At 43.3% G+C, this 23,559-nt stretch overlaps 1 protein-coding gene across 13 annotated transcripts in view; it reads left to right on the top strand.

The window, feature by feature from the left end:
* Positions 1 to 23,559, top strand: part of dop1a (DOP1 leucine zipper like protein A) — a 555,441-nt gene that overhangs the window by 456,050 nt on the left and 75,832 nt on the right. For 10 of the 13 annotated variants that reach the window (XM_068044706.1, XM_068044708.1, XM_068044707.1 and 7 more), the window contains 3 exons: positions 4,501 to 4,610; positions 10,369 to 10,518; positions 12,942 to 13,003. In XM_068044706.1, coding sequence (XP_067900807.1) covers positions 4,501 to 4,610; positions 10,369 to 10,518; positions 12,942 to 13,003 — 322 coding nt within the window. The other 3 variants (XM_068044709.1, XM_068044715.1, XM_068044712.1) reach the window with 3 other exon arrangements.

Here is a 23,559-nt window from a genome sequence, read left to right on the forward strand (position 1 = left end):
CACGGTCACAGGGAGAACTTGCAAACTCCGCACGGGCAGTACCCAGAACTGAACCCGGGTCGCTGGAATTGTGAGGCTGCGGTGCTAACCACTGTGCTGCCCATATTTAAGTGATTGGCAAAAGAACTGGAGGTGATATGCAGAAATGTTTTTTTACACAGCGCATTGTGATCTGGAATACACAATCTGAAGGGGTGGTGGATACAGATTTGGTAGTAACTTTCAAAAAGGAATTGGATATGTTCTTGGGGAAAATTAACAGGACTTTGGGGAAAGAGCTAGAGAATGGGGTTAATTGGATAGCTCTACCAAAGAACTGGCATAGGCATGATGGGCTGTATCATTCTATGATACTATGGCCCCAATATTGACAAGAGTGGGCTTTACAAGAAAGGAGCAGAGTTCTAGCATTCCCATTTTCTCTTAAACAGGATTGACAGGCTTGGCTCCCAGTTGGCTGGGAGTACTCCAGAGTAGGCTGTAGCCGCATGTAGAGAGCCTGCAGCTGTCAGTGGGGATGGGAGTCTCCAATCCTGATTGGGGGATCAAGGAGAGGTTGGTCCAATTTCCAACCCTGGGGAGGAGGGAGGTCCGATGCCTGACCGGGAGGGTATGGGGGGAGAAGTTACCATAAGAGGCAAACTTAGTAGGCTAGAAAGAAACTCTCCTGCTTCTCCTGGCCCACAAGCAGCACCGCAGAGGCACTTAGCTTTACTCCAAATCAATCCTTGTCTCCCTTGAGCTGCCTGCCAGGATTAAACCTGTAAAGCAGGTTGAGAGATTCTCAACCTTATAGTATTTAAATGACCAACCACCGCCACCCCCCTCCCCATCCCATCTCCATTAAACCCGGAAGTGGGTGGGTTGGGAACTAGTTTGAGATTTTAAAAAATGTTATATTTCACCTGACCTCACCCACCTATTTTGGGGGTTAAAATTACCCGTTATGTGTCCAGGTTTTCCAAAAGAATCTTGCAGCTTATTTAAAAGACAACTGCTGCCTATTTTTCTTCAAAAGATAAAGCAGGAATGAGAAAAGTCAGAAATGACAGATGAAAAAGTATGGGAGAGAGAATGAGAAAGGAGTACAACAAAATGAATTCAAGACAAAGACTTTTGGGGTGACATAAGAATTAGTGAACCAGTTGCAGGAAAAGAGGCAAATATTTATTTTACTCTTTATCTCTGCCAGTGGAAAAATACCACTGAATAAAGCCTTTTTTCTTGGTACATTTATGTTAAGTTAATATAGTCTCATCTCTGTCAAGAAAACCCTATATGCCAAATGAGAAATATTAAGTTTGGAACCTTACATTAGACCGTTATAGAATCATTGCATTATACACTGTTAATGAGGAAATGTTGCAGTTAACTTTTTTTAAAAATCCGGCAGCCAAGATGGCCACCACAATTTGCATCTGAGATACATTTTCATATTCAAAGATCCACCCATACCCAGAGGTTTGAACAGCATGGACCCAGGATAATGCTTGCTCTAAGTGATAGAATTACCTAAAATGGCTTCATTAGCATGGCGGTCAAGGCAATCCTAACACGTTGACTTTGAAAGAGAACCCCCTCCAAGTGTAAATTGGCATCCTGGAGTCTGTGGAGCCAATTCCTAACCTTGAATTTCATTAGAAGATTCCAGAAAACCTGAAGCAGCTATGTGACTGTCCATCTCGGGAGAAGCTGGTTTTGTTTCCCTTGGTGTAATTTGGTGTATGCAGCAGCAGAAGGCTGCGTGCTTCTCTCTCTCTCTTTCTCCCCCCACCCCCCCGCCCCTCCAGAAAACATCAAGTTGAAAACTGTCTGTGACTGTGGACCCTCCAAGCCTGCAGACTGCTGCAGCCAGAGACCAGGGGAAGAGAGCAAACTACAGTTCTGCCTCCAAGAAAACCATGAGTAAAGCGGGCCAACCACAAAGTGCACTTTGACTTGCCAAGGACTTCAAGAATACAGCTTCAGCCAGACTACCGAATCATGCACACTAATCCAACCACCAAATCTATTTTTCCATCGGTAATCTGTTTGTGTGTGTATGATTCTCATGTGAGTGTGTAGCCTTTTTTAAAAATTATTTTTAAATCGGGGTTAGATTAAGTATAATAAGCTTATCTCTTTCTTGTTTAAACTCAAGAAAACCTGTCCGATTGGTTCTTTCACGATCACAGTAAAGGTGAAAGGTAAAGCACTCACGGAGGTGGTAAGCACAACCATGGTTTAAAACAGAATAAATCCTGTTGCGGTCAAATAAGGGGAAGGGCAAGAGGGGCTACTGTGAGCCCCCTCCTCACTTAGCCGTAACATCTCAAACAAAATGTTTTTGTTAGTTATTCTGTCAGTTTGCCTCCCTTCTTTTCTGAAAATGTTGACGACTTACTGGGATATTGTCCCTGATGCTGATCACTTACCATTACTTCACTCAAATGGTTATTAGTCCTGTAGGACCCTTGCAAGTGAGTGTTAGCAAGTTATTCACTTGCTAGGGAAAGGGGCACCACAGCTAAACTCAATCCTGTCCACCAACGAGCACTTCCAGTATGGGGAGAGGGGTGGTCACTGGATAATTATGGTAGCTGACAATCATCGAACAGCACGGAAGGAGTCCATTCGACCCATCATGTCTGCACTGGCTCTTTCAAAGAGCAATGAAGTTAGTCCCACTCTTCCACTGTTTACCCATATTCTTGCAATTTTTTTTCCTTCAAGTATGTATTCAATTCCCTTTTGAAGGTTTCTGTTGAATCTGTATCCACCCCCCCTATCAGGCAATGCATTCCAAATCCTAACCACTCGTTGCATGATAAAAGCTTTCCTTCAGTTGTATAAGACTTTGGTTCGGCCACATTTGGAATACTGCATGCAGTTCTGGTCGCCACATTACCAAAAGGATGGAGATGCTTTGGAGAGGGTGCAGAGGAGGTTCACCAGGATGTTGCCTGGTATGCAGGGCGCTAGCTATGAAGAGAGGTTGAGCAGATTAGGATTATTTTCATTAGAAAGACGGAGGTTGAGGGGGGACCTGATTGAGGTGTACAAAATCATGAGAGGTATAGACAGGGTGGATAGCAAGAAGCTTTATCCCAGAGTGGGGGATTCAATTACTAGGGGTCACGAGTTCAAAGTGAGAGGGGAAAAGTTTAGGGGGGATATGCGTGGAATGTTCTTTACGCAGAGGGTGGTGGGTGCCTGGAACGCGTTGCCAGCAGAGGTGGTAGACGCGGGCACGATAGCGTCTTTTAAGATGTATCTAGACAGATACATGAATGAGCAGGAAGCAAAGAGATACAGACCCTTAGAAAATAGGCGACATGTTTAGATAGAGGATCTGGATCGGCGCAGGCTTGGAGGGCCTGTTCCTGTGCTGTAATTTTCTTTGTTCTTTGTTCATATTGCCGCTGATTCTTCCGTCAGTCACCTTAAGTCTGCGATCTCTGGTTATTGACCCTTCAACCATTGAAAACAGCTTTTTATTTACTCAATCTGAACTCTATGATTTTAAACTTTGATCGGATCTCCTCTTGGCCTTGTTTGCTGTAAGTAGAACAGCCCAGCTTCTCCAGTCTATCCATGTAGCTGTAATTCCTCATTCCTGTAATCATTCTAATAAATCTCTTTTGCACCCTGTCCAGAGCCTTCACATCTTTCCAAAGGGTGATACTCCACTCAAGGCTGAACTAGTGTTGTATATGAGTTCAGCATAATTTCCTGGCTTTTACTCTATGCCCCTATTAATAAAGACAAGGTTCCCTTATGCTTTATTAATTGCTCTGTTAACCTGTCCTGCACCCTTCAAAGATTTATCCGTAAATAACCCCCAGGTCTCTCTGTTCTTGCATTCCCTTTAAAATTGTACCATTTAGCATTTATTGTCCCTCCTCATTCTTCCTACCAAAATGTATTACTTCACACTTTTCTACTTTGACTATTATCCTCTCTAACCCAGGGTGCTGAGGCCAATTAGTCACACCACACAACTAACTCAGCACAGAGCGCACCTGGGACCTTACTGGCCTCTTGGGCTCAGCTATTGACAGTGAAGCTCCAAGAAAACATCAGGTTAAGAATAGTAATGGCAAACGCAGAGGTGAGACTGAAATTCAATGCGCCTCCAAAAAGAAAAGGATTTTCCTGGATAGGTGCTGTGTGGGGGCTCAGTGAGCACAGTGGTCCAGGAAACACTAGAGTATCTGAATTTCCTGGTTGACATTGACAAGTTGCTTAAAAACCTGAGGAAATTCTCACTAAATACTTCTTCCAATACATGGTAACTTAAAACATCATACTGTAGTTAAAACCTTGGAGTGATATACTGCCGCCTTAGGGTTTCTTTTAACATTTTATTTTCTTACATTTTGTGTAATTTTGTGCCATTGGAACAAAAGAGCATCTTCACTCTGTTGGTATTCTGGGGTCAATAATGGGAGTTCAGTGAAAGAAGTTGGTAAGCCATGACAGTGTACTGAAGTAAAGTGTGCATGTTCCCCTCTCTTTCAGGTTTTGGCTCACCTTTTGGACATGGTATTCCACAGTGATGAAAAGGAAAAAGTTATTCCGTTACTTGTCAACATTATGTATTACGTGGTGCCATATCTTCGCAATCACAGGTACTCCAAGCTCTGCTTTGGAATGTAATTTCAATTTTATTCCTTACATTTAAAATGTGCCATTTGTAAGACTAGTTTGTCTAGTGCTGGACCTTTCTCATTATTGCATTTTCAACTCCTGTGTTTCCTGATTTTCCAGTGCAGTCTTTGCAATTTATGATTGTACCCACACGTTTATCATTTTAACAAACAGAATGTAGACTCTATTCCAAGAGCACAGTACTGCGAATGCTGGAAATCTGAAATAAAAACAGAAAATTCTGGAAATACACAGCAGGTCTGTGGAAAGAGAAACACAGTTAATGATTCATGTCAGCGATCATTTGTCAGACAGGTACTGCCCGACCTGCGGTCTGTTTCCAGCATTTACTGTTTTTATGACAGACTCTCTTCCATTGGACTGACAGTTTTTGGTAATTCACTCATAGAATTAAACTTACAATTGACATTTTTTTAGATTGTGAAAAATGTCTAGTCGATTGCTTTCTGCTTAGAATTAAACTAGTTTTTATGTCAACTCTGTCAAGCCCGTTTTTGTTTGGGGAAGTGGGTCGATGAGACTAAAATGTCCATGCTTTAAGACTTGTTTTTCTCCTACCTCCTCCTCATTTCTGCACACCAGCAGAACAAACTGCCTGTTTGTTCCCAGATTTTTTTTTTATTTCCAAAATATACTTTATTCGTAAAAATTACATTACCAGTTTCAAACAGCACCAAGTCAAAAAATACAAACAGTGCAAAGGAGGTCCGTTTGCTTCATTTCACTCCTGAGTTGCCTCACAACCCTTCCATTTCACATTTGTCATGCCAATTACATTTTTACATTTCACAGCAAATGAAAATTTTCCCGATACAGTTCGAGGGGTTTCCCATGGATCCAGCCCCTCAGTTCAGCTTGGTGGGGAGACCTTACACTGTGGTCTTTCCCCATTGAGCCTTTGCTGCGGCTGTCCCAAGCTTTAGTGCGTCCCTCAGCACGTAGTCCTGGACTTTGGAATGTGCCAGTCTGCAACATTCGGTCGTGGACAACTCTTTGCGCTGGAAGACCAGCATGTTTCGGGCAGACCAAAGGGCGTCTTTCACCGAATTGATAGCCCTCCAGCAGCAGTTGATGTTTGTCTCGGTGTGCGTCCCTGGGAATAGCCCATAGAGCACAGACTCCTGTGTTACAGAGCTGCTTGGGATGAACCTCGACAAAAACCACTGCATCTCTTTCCACACCTGCTTTGCAAAGACACATTTCAGGAGGAGGTGGGCAACCGTCTCTTCCCCACCACAGCCACCGCGGGGGCATTGTGCGGAGGGGTCGAGACTTCGGGCGTGCAGGAAGGATCTGACGGGGAGGGCTCTTCTCACCACCAGCCAAGCTACGTCTTGATGCTTGTTTGAAAGTTCTGGTGATGAAGCATTCCGCCAAATGACTTTGGCGGTCTGCTCAGGGAACCATCCGACAGGATCCACCGTCTCCTTTTCCTGTAGGGCCTTGAGGACATTCTGTGCAGACCACTGCCTGATGGATCGGTGGTCAAAGGTGTTTTCCCGCAGAAACTGCTCCACGAAGGATAGGTGGTACGGCACTGTCCAGCTGCATGGAGCGTTCTGCGGCAATGTGACTAGGCCCATCCTTCGCAACACCGGGGACAGATAGAACCTCAGCACGTAGTGACACTTGGAGTTTGCGTACTGGAGGTCTACACACGAAGGTGGTCATCAGGATGAGGGCCATGTTGGGTACATTTTTCCCGCCCTTATCCAGAGGTTTGAACATCGTGTCCCTCCAGACCCTGTCCATTTTGGATTCCCCGATGAAGCAGAAAATGTCTCGGGTGACCGCCACAGCGCAGGAGTGGGGTATGGGCCAGACCTGCGCCACGTACAGCAACAACGTGAGCGCCTTGCACCTGATGACCAGGTTCTTACCCACAATGGAGGGAGATCGTTGCCCCCACATATTCAACTTTTGTTGTACCTTGGCTACTCGCTCCTCCCAGGTTTTGGTGCACGCCCCGGCCCTTCTGAACCATATCCCCAGCACCATCAGTTGTTCCCAGATATGCTGCACAGTCAGCCAATTGGAAAACTGTGCTGGACTAATCCTTCATTTGTCCTCTGCTTCACACCCACTATGACACCACGTTTGGGTTTGGGAAGTTATCGTGTGTAGGTCACAGACATGCACGACTAATCCAATGTCCCATGCTGCAAGTCCCATGCAACACAAGGTGTTTTGATGTGCTGTCAACATATATAAAATAAAGTTATCTGTGTTAAGCACTTCGCTGAAAGATAACTGTATATTCATTACTAGCCTTCCATTTCGCAACAGTTGGTTCTGAGTCTTTTTTAAAGTAACATTTTGTAAAATCAATTTAGTAGAACTCGGGTGTGTGCATATTTTATGCACAAAGAGCAAAGAATAGTACAGCACACGAACAGGCCATTCGACCCTCCAAGCCTGCGCTGATCATGATGCCTGTCTAAACTAAAACCTTCTGCACTTCTGGGGTCCATATCCCTCTATTCCCACCCTATTCATGTATTTGTCAAGATGCCTCTTAAACATCACTATCGTATCTGCTTCCACCACCTCCCCCGGCAGCTAGTTCCAGGCACTCGCCAGCCTCTGTGTAAAAAACTTGCCTTGATCATCCCCTCTAAACTTTGCGCCTTGCACCTTAAACCGATGTCCCCTAGTAACTGACTCTTCCACCCTGGGAAAAAGCTTCTGACTATCCACTCTGTCCATGCCACTCATAACTGTGTAAACCTCTATCAGGTCGCCCCTCCACCTCTGTGATTCCAGTGAAAACAATCCGAGTTTATCCAGCCTCTCCTCATAGCTAATACCCTCCAGACCAGGCAACATCCTGGTAAACCTCTTCTGTATCCTCTCCAAAGCCTCCACATCCTTCTGGTAGTGTGGCGACCAGAATTGTAGGCAATATTCCAAGTGTGGCCTAACTAAGATTCTGTACTGCTGCAGCATGACTTGCCAATTTTTATACTCAATGCCCCGATCAATGAAGGCAAGCATGCCGTATGCCTTCTTGACTACCTTATCCACCTGCGTTGCCACTTTCAGTGATCTGTGGACCTGTACGCCCAGATCTCTCTGCCTGTCAATACTCCTAAGGGTTCTGCCATTTACTGTATACTTCCCACCTGCATTAGACCTTCCAAAATGCATGACCTCACATTTGTCCGGATTAAACTCCATCTGCCATTTCTCCGCCCAAGTCTCCAACCGATCTATATCCTGCTGTACCCTCTGACAATCCTCATCACTATCCGCAACTCCACCAACCTTTGTGTCGTCCGCAAATTTATTAATCGGACCAGCTACATTTTCCTCCAATATATACTAGAAACAGCAAAGTTCCCAGCACTGATCCCTGCGAAACACCACTAGTCACAGCCCTCCATTCAGAAAAGCATCCTTCCACTGCTACCCTATGTCTTCTATGACCGAGCCAGTTCTGTATACATCTTGCCAGCTCACCTCTGATCCCATGTGACTTTACCTTTTGTACCAGTCTGCCATGAGGGACCTTGTCAAAGGCTTTACTGAAGTCCATATAGACAACATCCATTGCTCTTCCTTCATCAGTCATCTTCGTCACTTCCTCAAAAAACTCGATCAAGTTAGTGAGATACGACCTCCTCTCGCTAATAAGTTCATTTGTTTCCAAATGGGAGTAAATCCTGTCCCGAAGAATCCTCTCCAATAATTTCCCTACCACTGATGTAAGGCTCACCGGCCTGTAATTTCCTGGATTATCCTTGCTACCCTTCTTAGACAAAGGAACAACATTGACTATTCTCTAGTCCTCTGGAACCTCACCTGTAGCCAATGAGGATACAAAGATTTCTGTCAAGGCCCCAGCAATTTCCTCCCTTGCCTCCCTCAGTATTCTGGGGTAGATCCCATCTGGCCCTGGGGACTTATCTACCTTCATGTTTTTCAAGACGCCCAACACCACCTCCTTTTTGATATCGACATGACCCAGACTTATCCACACACTCTTCCCTGGACTCATCATCCACCAAGTCCGTCTCTTTGATGAATACTGATGCAAAGTACTCATTTAGTACCTCGCCCATTTCCTCTGGCTCCACGCATAGATTCTCTCCTCTGACCTTGAGTGGGCCAACCCTTTCCCTGGCTACACTCTTGCTCTTTATATACGTACAAAAAACCTTGGGATTCTCCTTAATCCTGTTTGCCAATGACTTTTCATGACCCCTTTTAGCCCTCCTGACTCCTTGCTTAAGTTCCTTCCTACTTTCTTTATATTCCTCAAGGGCTTCGTCCGTTCCCAGCCTTCTAGCCCTTACGAATGCTTCCTTTTTCTTTTTGACTAGGCTCACAATATCCCTCATTATCCAAGGTTTCCAAAACTTTCCAAACTTATCCTTCATCCTTACAGGCACATGCCGGTCCTGGATTCTAATCAACTGACGTTTGAAAGACTCCCACATGTCAAATGTTGATTTACCCTCAAACAGCCGCCCCCAGTCTAAATTCTTCAGTTCCTGCCTAATATTGTTATAATTAGCCTTCCCCCAATTTAGCACCTTCACCCGAGGACTACTCTTATCCTTATCCACAAGTACCTTAACACCTCCAGAATTATGGTCACTGTTCGCGAAATGCTCCCCTACTGAAACTTTGACCACCTGGCCGGGCTCATTCCCCAATACCAGGTCCACTACGACCCCTTCCCTAGTTGCACTATCTACATATTGTTTCAAGAAGCCCTCCTGGATGCTCCTTACAAATTCTGTCCCATCCAAGCCCCCAGCACTAAGTGAGTCCCAGTCAATATAGGGGAAGTTAAAGTCACCCGCCACAACAACCCTGTTGCTTTTACGTCTTTCCAAAATCTGTCTACATATCTGGTCCTCTATCTCCCGCTGGATGTTGGGAGGCCTGTACTAAACCCCCAACATCGTGACTGCACCGTTCCTATTCCTGAGCTCTACCCGTATTGCCTCGCTGCATGAGTCCTCTGAGGTGTCCTCCCGCAGTACAGCTGTGATATTCTCCTTAACCAGTAATGCAACTCCCCCACCCCTTTTACATCCCCCTCTATCCCGCCTGAAGCATCTTAATCCCGGAACGTTTAGCTGCCAATCCTGTCCTTCCCTCAACCAAGTCTCTGTAATAGCAACAACGTCATAGTTCCAAGTCCTAATCCAAGCTCTAATTTAATCTGCCTTACCTGTTATACTTCTCGCATTCAAACAAATGCACTTCAGACCACCAGTCCCGCTGTACTCAGCAACATCTCTCTTCCTCTCAGTCTTACTGGCCTTATTCACTTGTTCCCCCTCAGTTATTTCACCTGCTGACCTACTGCTCTGGTTCCCACCCCCTGGGTGGAATTACATATGTAATTATTATGACACAAATGCAATAATTACCTCCGTTTCTTTGAGTAAAATTTACCTCAAAGGTGCCTTTTAATGTCATTTGTTTGACTGAGACCTGCATGGCTGTGATTTGTTCTGTGTGTTTCGAAATCTGTACAAGTCGGACTGGAATTCAACGCTTGCTTTTGTTAATTCTGTTGGGTATTTGGAGGCTCGTGGTGGAGCAAGACGCAAGGCTGGTGACTCTTATGGTGTCAGTGGATTCTGTGCTGGAAAACCCTATTATTTTCTATGAGTGCTTCTGAATGGGATTTTCTATTTTATTATGTATAAACCATTGCATAGCTTTCCTTCTGGTCCTAAAGTTGCTGTGCTTTTCTTCTAGTGCCCACAATGCCCCAAGTTACCGAGCGTGTGTGCAATTGGTAAGCAGTCTGAGTGGCTATCAATATACCAGACGGGCTTGGAAGAAAGAAGCATTTGATCTTTTTATGGAGCCCAACTTCTTCCACATGGATGCAACTTGTGTTAGTCAGTAAGTTGCCTGTCCTGTTTGCAGTTTTTTTTTAATGTTTCTGGAAAGACCAAATCCATTCTGTTTGCTTCACTACCTATGTAAACCTTCCAGACAAGCAACCAAGATTATTCCAAGTATGAGGAAAGATAAAGCAAGTTGGGCTGGCTGGTGTGGCCTGGTTAATGTTTTCCAGCCTATGTAGGTAGTTAATACAGTTAATTCCAGCAAGATGTTTATTGTCCCCAGAAATTCCAGTGAACAGTTTAAAAATTAGAAGCTGGGAGTAAGATGGTAAACAGATGCATATGTTTGTTCTTACCAAAAGGGTAATAAATCCATGGAATAAGTTACCAGGAAAGCTATTGAAGTTAGCTTTCGAACCAGGTTCAGGAGACAGCCAGATGTGTTTCAGGAGAGTGAAGAGATTGAGGTTTGTGGGGAGGTGTGGATTTAAGGATAAGCCCCCACCTCCACCCACCACCCCCCCCCCCCCCCACCACCACCACCAACAAGAGATGCACTAATTGGGACAGATGCAAGTAGGAAAGTTGCATGGTTTCCATGGCTGTGTTGATGATTTTCACACAAGAAATGACAGTTTCCTGTTGAGCTATCACTTCAAATTATCACTCTTCTGGAGGAGAAATCTCTTCTGTGGTTGGTTGGGGTATTGAAAATTGAAAGATGAGCTGTGGAGTCTCTTTTCTGGGTTATTGCTGATATTTGGCAGAATGGTGAATTCATATGTAGAATTTTCAGGCTATGAAGTGGCTGTCAAAATTGGTATTTATTTTGGGGTAAACCAGGTTGGTAAAGTTGATGTGTGCTGCTTCTCAACCGAGCAGGATCAAAGAGAGCAATTAATAAAGAGGCAGGTCATTTTAACTAGCTGTGTTAGTTAGTTAGGGAGGAGTTGACTTGAAATTTAGATGATCAAAGCTTAGAAGGTGGTCAAATAGAAAGTGAGAGCAATATAATATTAATCCAGACAAAGTAATCAAATATAGAGAAAAATAAATAGGAAGAAGTAAATTACTTGACTTAGAAGCATCAAATTGGCCTATAGATCACTGAAGTGTGATTCATCTTGGGTGATGGGAATTAATTTAAAATACAAAGATGTAGAATGTTCCAGAATGACGGAAAAGGGATCAGCATGAGCCAGGACCCCTCTAGGGATAACCTTGCATCTAGGCCTAGGTCTTGTAAACAAACAGAGTAAGATCTAGGACCACTGGGGGTGGTGTGAGCAATACAAGTAATTTATTTATTTTTTATTTTATTTTTAGATACAGCGCTGAAACAGGCCCTTCGGCCCACCGAGTCTGTGCCGACCAACAACCACCCATTTTATACTAACCCTGCAGTAATCCCATATTCCCTACCACCTACCAACACTAGGGGCAATTTACAATGGCCAATTTACCTATCAACCTGCAAGTCTTCGGCTGTGGGAGGAAACCGGAGCACCCGGCGAAAACCCACGCGGTCACAGGGAGAACTTGCAAACTCCGCACAGGCAGTACCCAGAACCGAACCCGGGTCGCTGGAGCTGTGAGGCTGCAGTGCTAACCACTGCGCCACTGTGCCGCCGCAAAACTGTAAAACCATTTATCAACTTTTGGAGGAAGGAAACTTCAAAGGAGTTAAGGAGTGAAGAAAAAGGGATTAACTGGGATGTATTGCTGAGAAATCACATTGGAAAAAAGATGGACCCCTTTAAAGAGTTAAGAATGTACCCAAGAAAAGGCAGTGCAATCTAAACAAGCTGGCCCCAAAATGGAAGAAGTACTCAATTAAAATAGCAATTAAATATTGTACCAAGTCTACAGGGAAAAGAAAAGAGACCTTTGTGAAAAGGAAGTTATATTTACTAAACAGGCTAGAAGAATATCAATACATTTATCATATTACCTGTCTGTGTTGCTAAAATGGTGTCTTGCCTTGATTCTAGGATACTCTATTCATTATTTTAAAAAATTTTTATTTTAGCTTGTTTCATCATTTTTTTACCATGTGCCTGCCCACTGATTTTTTCATGTTTGTGCTTTTGGCGAGGGCTGTTCATTATTCTGTCATTTAACACCCTCTCTGCATTAACGCTTTGTCTTTCACCACACCATTAACACACCCTTTGCCTTTGCTCCATGACCTTCTGGTCAGTTATTCTCTGTGACCCTCTGTCCTATCAACACCTTCCCTTTTGTTATCTTTTGCCCCACCCCTGCTTTATTTGCTTAAAACCTATTATATTTCTAGCCTTTGCCAGTTCTGATGAAAGATCACTGACCTGAAACATTAACTCTGATTCTCTCCCCAAATGCTGCCAGACCTGCTGAGTAGTTCCATCATTTTTATTTCAGATTTCCAGCATCTGTAGTATTTTGCTTTTACTCTATTCATCTGTAGGTTTAACAGATTTTGTGTTTCAAACTTTGCAGTTGGCGAGCCATCATAGATCACCTGATGACCCATGACAAAACCACATTCAGGGATCTCATGAGTAAGTATTGGGATCAATTTACTGTTTTCCTGCAGTCCTTTATGCACACTTGTTTGTCTTTGCTTGACAGTTTTCAGATAGCACAGCCTTGCTGTATGCAATGGGAATGTTTTTGTACTTCTCTTTTAAGGTAGGCTCAAGAAATGGAATCGATGAGTAATTAGTTATGTATGAGTTAGTTAACCGCGGAAAGTACAACTAGATCTTTTCTGGTCTGAATGTGCAGACTCTATAATCAGTCAATGAAGTTTGCAGTGATGGGTTATTTTAACTATAATGTTTAACTAGAAACTACCATTTTACTGTACAGAAGCCATTGATTGTCATTCATGAAATTATTGGAAGGGATGGGGCCTATAGTTTGTGGCCAGGTTGTATTCTCTCTCTATGTTGTACCCTGACCCCTTTAATGCACAGTTCTGCTTGTGGCATCTATCTGCATTCCATGTTCTATGCTTTGTGTGTCTTGCCCTCTCTGTCTATATTACATTTCCATTGCCTCTCTTTTCTCTCCAATTTTCCTGGCGACATTCTGCCTGAGCTTTTGATGTCAGCAACTCTCTGTGCTGAAACTGTCTCACCAACAGTCAGACAGCACTGCAGAAAAGACTCATGGGTTTGGTAGGAAGGAAGAAGTCTATAATGATGCCTCAAGCTCGGAAGCCATCTGCACGGGTGAAATAAGTCCACAAGAGGCAGAAGAAAATAACGTTAAAAGACCTGTGCAGGACATTGCTTTAGAACAGACCTATGTGTGAAAGTTGGAACTGGCCAGTGTTCTATATAAATTCAAATCTATTGAATGCTCAATCCCCATCTAGCTTACCTTTCCCAACATTGATGTAAAGTTCTAGTACTCAAATATGGAATGATCAGAACGGTAAATGCATTTGCTAGAAATTGACAACAGTTTCTTATGCTAACTTAGAGGGGAGATGTGGTATAATGGTAATGACACTGGACTAATAATCTAGAGGCCCAGACTAATGCCTCGGGACAGGGGTTCAGATCCCACCATGGCAGCTGGTGGAATTTAAATTTAATGAATAAATGCGATTAATTAATAAAAAGCTGAAATTTATAGATCGTCTCAATACTGGTGCCATGAAACTATTGTCGTAAAAACGCATCTGATCTTTGGAGAAGGAAATCTGCTACCCTTACTGGGTCTGGTCTACATGTGACTCCAGACCCACAGCAGTATGATTGACTCTTAACTGTCATCTGAAATGCTACTCAATTCAAGGACAATTAGGGGTGGACAACAAATGCTGGCCTTGCCAGCGACGCCCACATCCCATGAAAGAATTAAAAAAGGACCTTTCAAAATTGTTTTTGTCAATTTCCACCAATAGGTCCCCTAATTTTTCTGGGTTGGTAGATTGTTTAAAAAATCAAAATTTCAAAGTCCCAAATTTTCTTGCTTCTTGGGAAGAAAGAATAGGGAAGAAAGTTGAGGGGTTGGGGTTAATTAAAGTATTAATTCAAGGTAACATAATGGAAGTAGAAAAAAGGGACATCATGAACATTAAGATTAGAAACAAGAGTCCATAAGGATTGAGAGAAAGGATAAGAGATTGATTTTGCTAATAGGGGTATTTTATATTGAAAGGGAAGTGGAAGAAGAAAAGTGAATGGTGTTTTTACAGTCTGCTCAGGACTCCTTTCTGACCCAGTACATAAAAAGCCCAACAAGAGAAGAATCATTGCTGGATCCAGTATTGAAAAATAATCTAGAGAAGTAGGCATAGTGGAACATCTAGGCCATAGCGATCGCAACATCAGAAGGTGTAAGGTAAAGATTGAGAAGGACATAAGTAAAATGAATGCAAAACTAATAGATTGGAAAAAAACTGATTTTGAGGGGATGAGAATGGAACTAGTGAAAATAAACTGGAAAATAATATTGGCAAAGAAAGAGATAGAACAGCAGTGGGAAATATTTAAAATGGTAATCAGTGTAGTCCAGGAGAATTATATTCTGCGAAAACGCAAGATCAGACTAGCCTTGGGTGCATAAAAACATAAGGACAAAATTGAAACTAAATAGAAAAGCATGTGCTAAGTACATAGACAACAAAAGAAAGGGTGACAAATGGGAATATGAAGAGAAAAGAAAAAAGACTTGCATTTATGTAGCGCCTTTCATGACCTCAGGGCATGCTAAAGCGCTTTACAGGCAATAAAATTTGAATTGTAGTTACTGTTTTAATGTCAACTATGGCAGCCAATTTGTGCACAGCAAGCTCCCACAGATAGCAGTGTGATACTGACAAGGTAATCTGTTTTTTTGTGATGTTGATTAATGGATAAATATTAGTCAGCACACCGGGGTCACTTCGCTACTCCTCTTTGAAATAGTGTCTTGGGATCTTTTACATCTGTCTGAGAGGGCTTTTTAACATCTCATCCTAAAGGCAGCACCCCTTCAGTATTGCACTGGAGTGTTGGCCTATATTTTTATGCTTGAGTCTCTGGAGTGGGACTTGAACCAACAACTTTCTGACTGAGAAGCAAGAGGGTTACCCACTGAGCCATCAGAGACAGAAGCTAGGAAAGAAACATAAAACAATTAGGAAGGCAAATAGGGATGCCGATACAAAATTAAATTATTAGGAATATAAAAGGAAATAGTAAGGTCTTCTACAGAGAGAATTAATATAAAAATCAGGATAGGAGCACTAAGCACATGTCAAAGCTTCCAGGTAATGACACCGAAATGGCAGAAATATTGAAAAATTAATTTGTCTCCGGACTTACCAGGGAAACTAACAAAGTGGGCGTGACATTAGAAGAATAGATCAAAAAAGATACAAATACATTTAAGATAGAAAGGAGGGAGATAATTCATAATAAAACCCCTGGTCTGGACAAATTGCATCCACACACATTAAAAGAAATTAGGGAAGAAATAGCAACGGCACTATTTACATATAAATAAAAAAAGAAAAGGGAAGAGTACCGGAGGACTGGCAGACAGCTAATATGATTCCTGTATTGAAAATGGGCGATAAAACAAATCGAGGGAACTGTAGACCAGTTAGCTTAGCATGAGTGGCAGGAAACATAATGGAATATTTACTGAAAGATGTAATAGAAAAATTATCTGGAAACCTAAAATATAATAAAGAACAGTCAGCATGAATTGCAAAAGAAGAGAGGTCTTGTTTGACTAACCTTATTGAATTCTTTGAAGAAGTCAGAGCAAAGGAGTATTGTAGTAGATGTTGGGAATGGATTTATAAAAGGCCTTTGATAAGCTATTGCATAGTAGACTCCTACCAAAGGTTGGAGGCAGGTGCAGTCAGGGGGCAAGTAGCAAGCTGGATGCAGGAGTATGAGTTAGGGTAGCTACTCAGATGGGCAAAAGGTGTTGGTACTGCGATAACTGTTGTTCACAATTTACATGACGATTTGGACTCTAGAACTAGAAAGCCAATTTCAAAATTTCTGGACAACACCAAATTGAGTATAGTTAATTTTGGGAAATACTGTGACAAAATACAAGAACAAATCAATAAACTTGCAAAATGGGTGTATAATTGACAAATTAATTTCAATATTGACAAGTGTGAAGTGTTACATTTCAGTAGGAAAAATAAGGAGAATGAGAAGATGCTTTTATAATAGTCTAAAAGGTATAGAGATGCAAAGGGATCGAAGGATACAGATACACAAAACTCTGAAATTCGTGATGCAGGTCAATACGACCACGAAAGAATCAAACAAAGCTCTGGAATTCATTTCTGGAAGGGATAGAATTGAAAAGCAGAGAAGTTGTATTCAACTTGTTTTGGTTTGGTTTTTACTTTGGTTTTGGATATACTTACCATACTTGGAGTACTATGCAGATTTCTAGTCTCCATGTTATAAAAAGAATATAGAGGCACTGAAGAATGTGCAAGAAAGATTGACGAGGTTGGGGCTCTTTTCTCCAGAAAAGAGAAGACCGAAGGGTGATCTATTAGAATTAGAACATTACAGCGCAGTACAAGCCCTTCGGCCCTCGATGTTGCGCCGACCTGTGAAACCATCTGACCTACACTATTTCATTTTCATCCGTATGTCTATCCAATGACCACTTAAATGCCCTGAAAGTTGGCGAGTCTACTACTGTTGCAGGCAGGGCGTTCCACGCCCCCACTACTCTCTGAGTAAAGAAACTACCTCTGACATCTGTCCTATATCTATCACCCCTCAACTTAAAGCTATGTCCCCTCGTGTTTGCCATCACCATCCGAGGAAAAAGACTCTCACTATCCACCCTATCTAACCCTCTGATTATCTTATATGTCTCTATTAAGTCACCTCTCCTCCTCCTTCTCTCCAACGAAAACAACCTCAAGTCCCTCAGCCTTTCCTCGTAAGACCTTCCCTCCATACCAGGCAACATCCTAGTAAATCTCCTCTGCACCCTTTCCAAAGCTTCCACATCCTTCCTATAATGCGGTGACCAGAACTGCACGCAATACTCCAGGTGCGGTCTCACCAGAGTTTTGTACAGCTGCAGCATGACCTCGTGGCTCCAAAACTCGATCCCCCTACTAATAAAAGCTAACACACCATATGCCTTCTTAATAGCCCTATTAACCTGGGTAGCAACTTTCAGGGATTTATGTACCTGGACACCAAGATCTCTCTGTTCATCTACACTACCAAGAATCTTCCCATTAGCCCAGTACTCTGCATTCCTGTTACTCCTTCCAAAGTGAATCACCTCACACTTTTCCGCATTAAACTCCATTTGCCATCTCTCAGCCCAGCTCTGCAGCCTATCTACGTCCCTCTGTACCCTACAACATCCTTCGGCACTATCCACAACTCCACCAACCTTCGTGTCATCCGCAAATTTACTAACCCACCCTTCTACACCCTCTTCCAGGTCATTTATAAAAATGACAAACAGCAGTGGCCCCAAAACAGATCCTTGCGGTACACCACTAGTAACTAAACTCCAGGATGAACATTTGCCATCAACCACCACCCTCTGTCTTCTTTCAGCTAGCCAATTTCTGATCCAAAGCACTAAATCACCTTCAACCCCATACTTCCGTATTTTCTGCAATAGCCTACCATGGGGAACCTTATCAAACGCCTTACTGAAATCCATATACACCACATCCACTGCTTTACCCTCATCCACCTGTTTGGTCACCTTCTCGAAAAACTCAATAAGGTTTGTGAGGCACGACCTACCCTTGACAAAACCGTGCTGACTATCGCTAATGAAATTATTCTTTTCAAGATGATTATAAATCCTGTCTCTTATAACCTTTTCCAACATTTTACCCACAACCGAAGTAAGGCTCACAGGTCTATAATTACCAGGGCTGTCTCTACTCCCCTTCTTGAACAAGGGGACAACATTTGCTATCCTCCAGTCTTCCGGCACTATTCCTGTCGACAATGACGACATAAAGATCAAGGACAAAGGCTCTGCAATCCCCTCCCTCGCTTCCCAGAGAATCCTAGGATAAATCCCATCTGGCCCAGGGGACTTATCTATTTTTACACTTTCCAAAATTGCTAACACCTCCTCCTTGTGAACCTCAATCCCATCTCGCCTAGTAGTCTGAATCTCAGTATTCTCCTCGACAACATTTTCTTTCTCTACTGTAAATACTGACGGAAAATATTCATTTAACGCTTCCCCTATCTCCTCTGATTCCACACACAACTTCCCACTACTATCCTTGATTGGCCCTAATCTAACTCTGGTCATTCTTTTATTCCTGATATACCTATAGAAAGCCTTAGGGTTTTCCTTGATCCTTTCCGCCAATGACTTCTCGTGTCCTCTCCATGCTCTTCTTAGCTCTCCCTTTAGATCCTTCCTGGCTAGTTTGTAACTCTCAAGCGCCCTAACTGAGCCTTCACGTCTCATCCTAACATAAGCCTTCTTCTTCCTCTTGACAAGCGCTTCAACTTCTTTAGTAAACCACGGCTCCCTCGCTCGACAACTTCCTCCCTGCCTCACAGGTACATACTTATCAAGGACACGCAGTAGCTGCTCCTTGAATAAGCTCCACATTTCGATTGTGCCCATCCCCTGCAGTTTCCTTCCCCATCCTAAATCTTGCCTAATCGCATCATAATTTCCTTTCCCCCAGCTATAATTCTTGCCCTGCGGTATATACCTGTCCCTGCCCATCGCTAAGGTAAACCTAACCGAATTGTGATCACTATCACCAAAGTGCTCACCTACATCTAAATCTAACACCTGGCCGGGTTCATTACCCAGTCCCAAATCCAATGTGGCATCGCCCCTGGTTGGTCTGTCTACATACTGTGTACATACCTCTAATAGAGGTATTTAAAATTATGAAGGAATTTGATGGGGTAGGCATGTGGAGGAGTCCAAAACTAGGGGCCTTAAATACAAGATAATCACTAATAAATCCAGTAGGGAATTCAGGAGAAGCTTCTTTACCCAAAGGGTGGTAAGAATGTGTAACCTGCTGCCATAAGGTGTGGATGAGGCAAATAGCATAAGTGCATTTCGGGGGAAGCTAGGTAAGCGCATAAGGGGAAAGTTAGATTAAATATGGTGAAGTAGGGTGGAAGGGGGCTCATGTGGAGCATCAGCACTGGTACAGACTAGTTGGGCTGAATGGTCTGTTTCTTTGCTGTAAGTTCTATGTTTTCGTGAGATGTGCTTGTATTGAGCTGAAGACTTCATAATGTTGCACAGAGCCACATGTATGCTCCATACGCAATAACGGCACTTGTATGATGTCTTTGTGTGACTTTGTGTCAGATTCTGGAGGCAGAGGTAGCTTAGGTAAGTTCACTTGTTGATGTTCCTAGTCACGTTGCTTAAAGTCTGTTTAAATAGCAATAAAAATGTCTAGAAATCCTTAAATCCAGAGAAATAGAAGAAAAATTGATGTTCTATTGAAGCAGGAACTGAAGTTCCACCCCACTCTAAATTGGCAGCAGGACAGGCACCAGTATGTGGAGTTGAAAAGAGGAATAAGGTGCATAAAGGAGTAAGAGTGTTGGATAGTACTGGAGAAGGAAGTGGTACCATAATAGGAGCAGAATAAGGAGGACTACAAGGAATCCAAGGGCAGATTTACAATGCATGTATGTAAGCACACAAAGTGTGGTGAACAAGATTGGTGAGCTACAAGCACAAATAGTAGACATATGATGTAGTGGCAATAACGGAAACGTGGCTTCAAATGGTGAGGACTGGGCACTTAATGTTCAGAAAAGATAGGGAAGGAGAAAAGGGAGGTGGGGTGGCAGTACCGATTAGGGACAACATTGTATTGTTGGAAAGAGAGGATGTCCTTGAGGGGGCAAAGACAGAATCTATTTGGTTAGAATTGAGAAGCAAAAAGTGTATGATCATGGTACTGGGGGCATTCTAGAGGCCTCCAAATAATGTGAGAGATATCGAGGAACAAATCTGCAGGGAAGTCACAGAGATGCGCAAGTACTATAGAGTGGTGATATTGGGGGACTTGAATTACCCAAATATCAATTAGGATAATGTGACAGTAAAGGGAAAGGAGGGGGGAGAAATTGCTGAAATGTGTTCAGGAGAACTTGCTTGACCAGTATGTTCTTGGTCCAACTAGGAAGGGGGCATTGCTGGTTCTGGTGCTGGGGAATTAAGTGGACCAAGTGTTTGTGAGGGAGCACTTGGGGAAGACTGATCATGTTATCATAAGGTTTAGATTAGTAATTGAGAAGATCAAGGAACAATCTAAAGCAGAACTTCTAAATTGGAAGAGGGCCAACTTCAATGGGAAGAGTGGGGAAAATGGAACCAAAGTTTGACAGGAAAAACTGTAATGGAGCAATGGATGATCTTTAAGGAGGAGATGTTTCAGGTACAGGAAGGGCAGTGGATGTTGTCTATATGGACTTCAGTAAAGCCTTTGACAAGGTCCCTCATGGCAGACTGGTACAAAAGGTGAAGTCACACGGGATCAGAGGTGAGCTGGCAAGATGGATTCAGAACTGACTCGGTCAAAGAAGACAGAGGGTAGCAGTGGAAGGGTGCTTTTCTGAATGGAGGGCTATGACTAGTAGTAGTCCGCAGGGATCAGTGATGGGACCTTTGATGTTTGTAGTATATATAAATGATTTGGAGGAAAATGTAGCTGGTCTGATTAGTAAGTCTATGGACGACACAAAGGTTGGTGGAGTTGCGGATATTGATGAGGATTGTCAGAGGATACAGCAGGATATAGATTGGTTGGAGTCTTGGGTGGAGAAATGGCAGAAGGAGTTTAATCCGGACAAATGTGAGGTAATGCATTTTGGAAGGTCTAATACAGGTGGGAAGTATACAGTAAATGGCAGAGCCCTGAGGAGTATTGACGGGCAGAGAGATCTGGGCGTACAGGTCCACAGGTGAATAAGGTAGTCAAGAAGGCATACGGCATGCTTGCCTTCATTGGTTTGGGCATAGAGTATAAAAATTGGCAAGTCATGCTGCAGCTGGACAGAACTTTTGTTAGGCCACACTTAGAATATTGTATGCAATTCTGGTCGCCACACTACCAGAAGGACGTGAAGGCTTTTGAGAGGGTACAGAAGAGGTTCACCAGGATGTTGCCTGGTCTGGAGGTCATTAGCTATGAGGAGAGGTTGGATTTTGTACTGGGTAATGAACCCGGCCAGGTGTTAGATTTAGATGTAGGTGAGCACTTTGGTGATAGTGATCACAATTCGGTTAGGTTTACCTTAGCGATGGGCAGGGACAGGTATATACCACAGGGCAAAAATTATAGCTGGGGGAAAGGAAATTATGATGCGATTAGGCAAGATTTAGGATGCGTAGGATGGGGAAGGAAACTGCAGGGGATGGGCACAATCGAAATGTGGAGCTTATTCAAGGAGCAGCTACTGCGTGTCCTTGATAAGTATGTACCTGTGAGGCAGGGAGGAAGTTGTCGAGCGAGGGAGCCGTGGTTTACTAAAGAAGTTGAAGCGCTTGTCAAGAGGAAGAAGAAGGCTTATGTTAGGATGAGACGTGAAGGCTCAGTTAGGGCACTTGAGAGTTACAAACTAGCCAGGAAGGATCTAAAGGGAGAGCTAAGAAGAGCAAGGAGAGGACACGAGAAGTCATTGGCGGATATGATCAGGGAAAACCCTAAGGCTTTCTATAGGTATATCAGGAATAAAAGAATGACTAGAGTTAGATTAGGGCCAATCAAGGATAGTAGTGGGAAGTTGTGTGTGGAATCAGAGGAGATAGGGGAAGTGTTAAATGAATATTTTGCGCCAGTATTTACAGTAGAGAAAGAAAATGTTGTCGAGGAGAATACTGAGATTCAGGCTACTAGGCTAGATGTGATTGAGGTTCACAAGGAGGAGGTGTTATCAATTTTGGAAAGTGTGAAAATAGATAAGACCCCTGGGCCAGATGGGATTTATCCTAGGATTCTCTGGGAAGCGAGGGAGGAGATTGCAGAGCCTTTGTCCTTGATCTTTATGTCGTCATTGTCGACAGGAATAGTGCCGGAAGACTGGAGGATAGCAAATGTTGTCCCCTTGTTCAAGAAGGGGAGTAGAGACAGCCCTGGTAATTATAGACCTGTGAGCCTTACTTCGGTTGTGGGTAAAATGTTGGAAAAGGTTATAAGAGACAGGATTTATAATCATCTTGAAAAGAATAAGTTCATTAGCGATAGTCAGCACGGTTTTGTCAAGGGTAGGTCGTGCCTCACAAACCTTATTGAGTTTTTCGAGAAGGTGACCAAACAGGTGGATGAGGGTAAAGCAGTGGATGTGGTGTATATGGATTTTAGTAAGGCGTTTGATAAGGTTCCCCATGGTCGGCTATTGCAGAAAATACGGAAGTATGGGGTTGAAGGTGATTTAGAGCTTTGGATCAGAAATTGGCTAGCTGATAGAAGACAGAGGGTGGTGGTTGATGGCAAATGTTCATACTGGAGTTTAGTTACTAGTGGTGTACCGCAAGGATCTGTTTTGGGGCCACTGCTGTTTGTCATTTTTATTATTGACCTGGAAGAGGGTGTAGAAGGGTGGGTTAGTAAATTTGCGGATGACACTAAGGCCGGTGGAGTTGTGGATAGTGCCGAAGGATGTTGTCGGGTACAGAGGGACGTAGATAGGCTGCAGAGCTGGGCTGAGAGATGGCAAATGGAGTTTAATGCGAAAAAGTGTGAGGTGATTCACTTTGGAAGGAGTAACAGGAATGCAGAGTACTGGGCTAATGGGAAGATTCTTGGTAGTGTAGATGAACAGAGAGATCTTGGTGTCCAGGTGCATAAATCCCTGAAGGTTGCTACCCAGGTTAATAGGGCTGTTAAGAAGGCATATGGTGTGTTAGCTTTTATTAGTAGGGGGATCGAGTTTTGGAGCCACGAGGTCATGCTGCAGCTGTACAAAACTCTGGTGAGACCGCACCTGCAGTATTGCGTGCAGTTCTGGTCACCGCATTATAGGAAGGATGTGGAAGCTTTGGAAAGGGTGCAGAGGAGATTTTTTAGGATGTTGCCTGGTATGGAGGAAAGGCTGAGGGACTTGAGGTTGTTTTTGTTGGAGAGAAGGAGGAGGGAGAGGTGACTTAATAG

Source organism: Heterodontus francisci, chromosome 13 (genome assembly GCF_036365525.1).
Source record: "Heterodontus francisci isolate sHetFra1 chromosome 13, sHetFra1.hap1, whole genome shotgun sequence".
NCBI classification, from domain to species: domain Eukaryota; kingdom Metazoa; phylum Chordata; class Chondrichthyes; order Heterodontiformes; family Heterodontidae; genus Heterodontus; species Heterodontus francisci.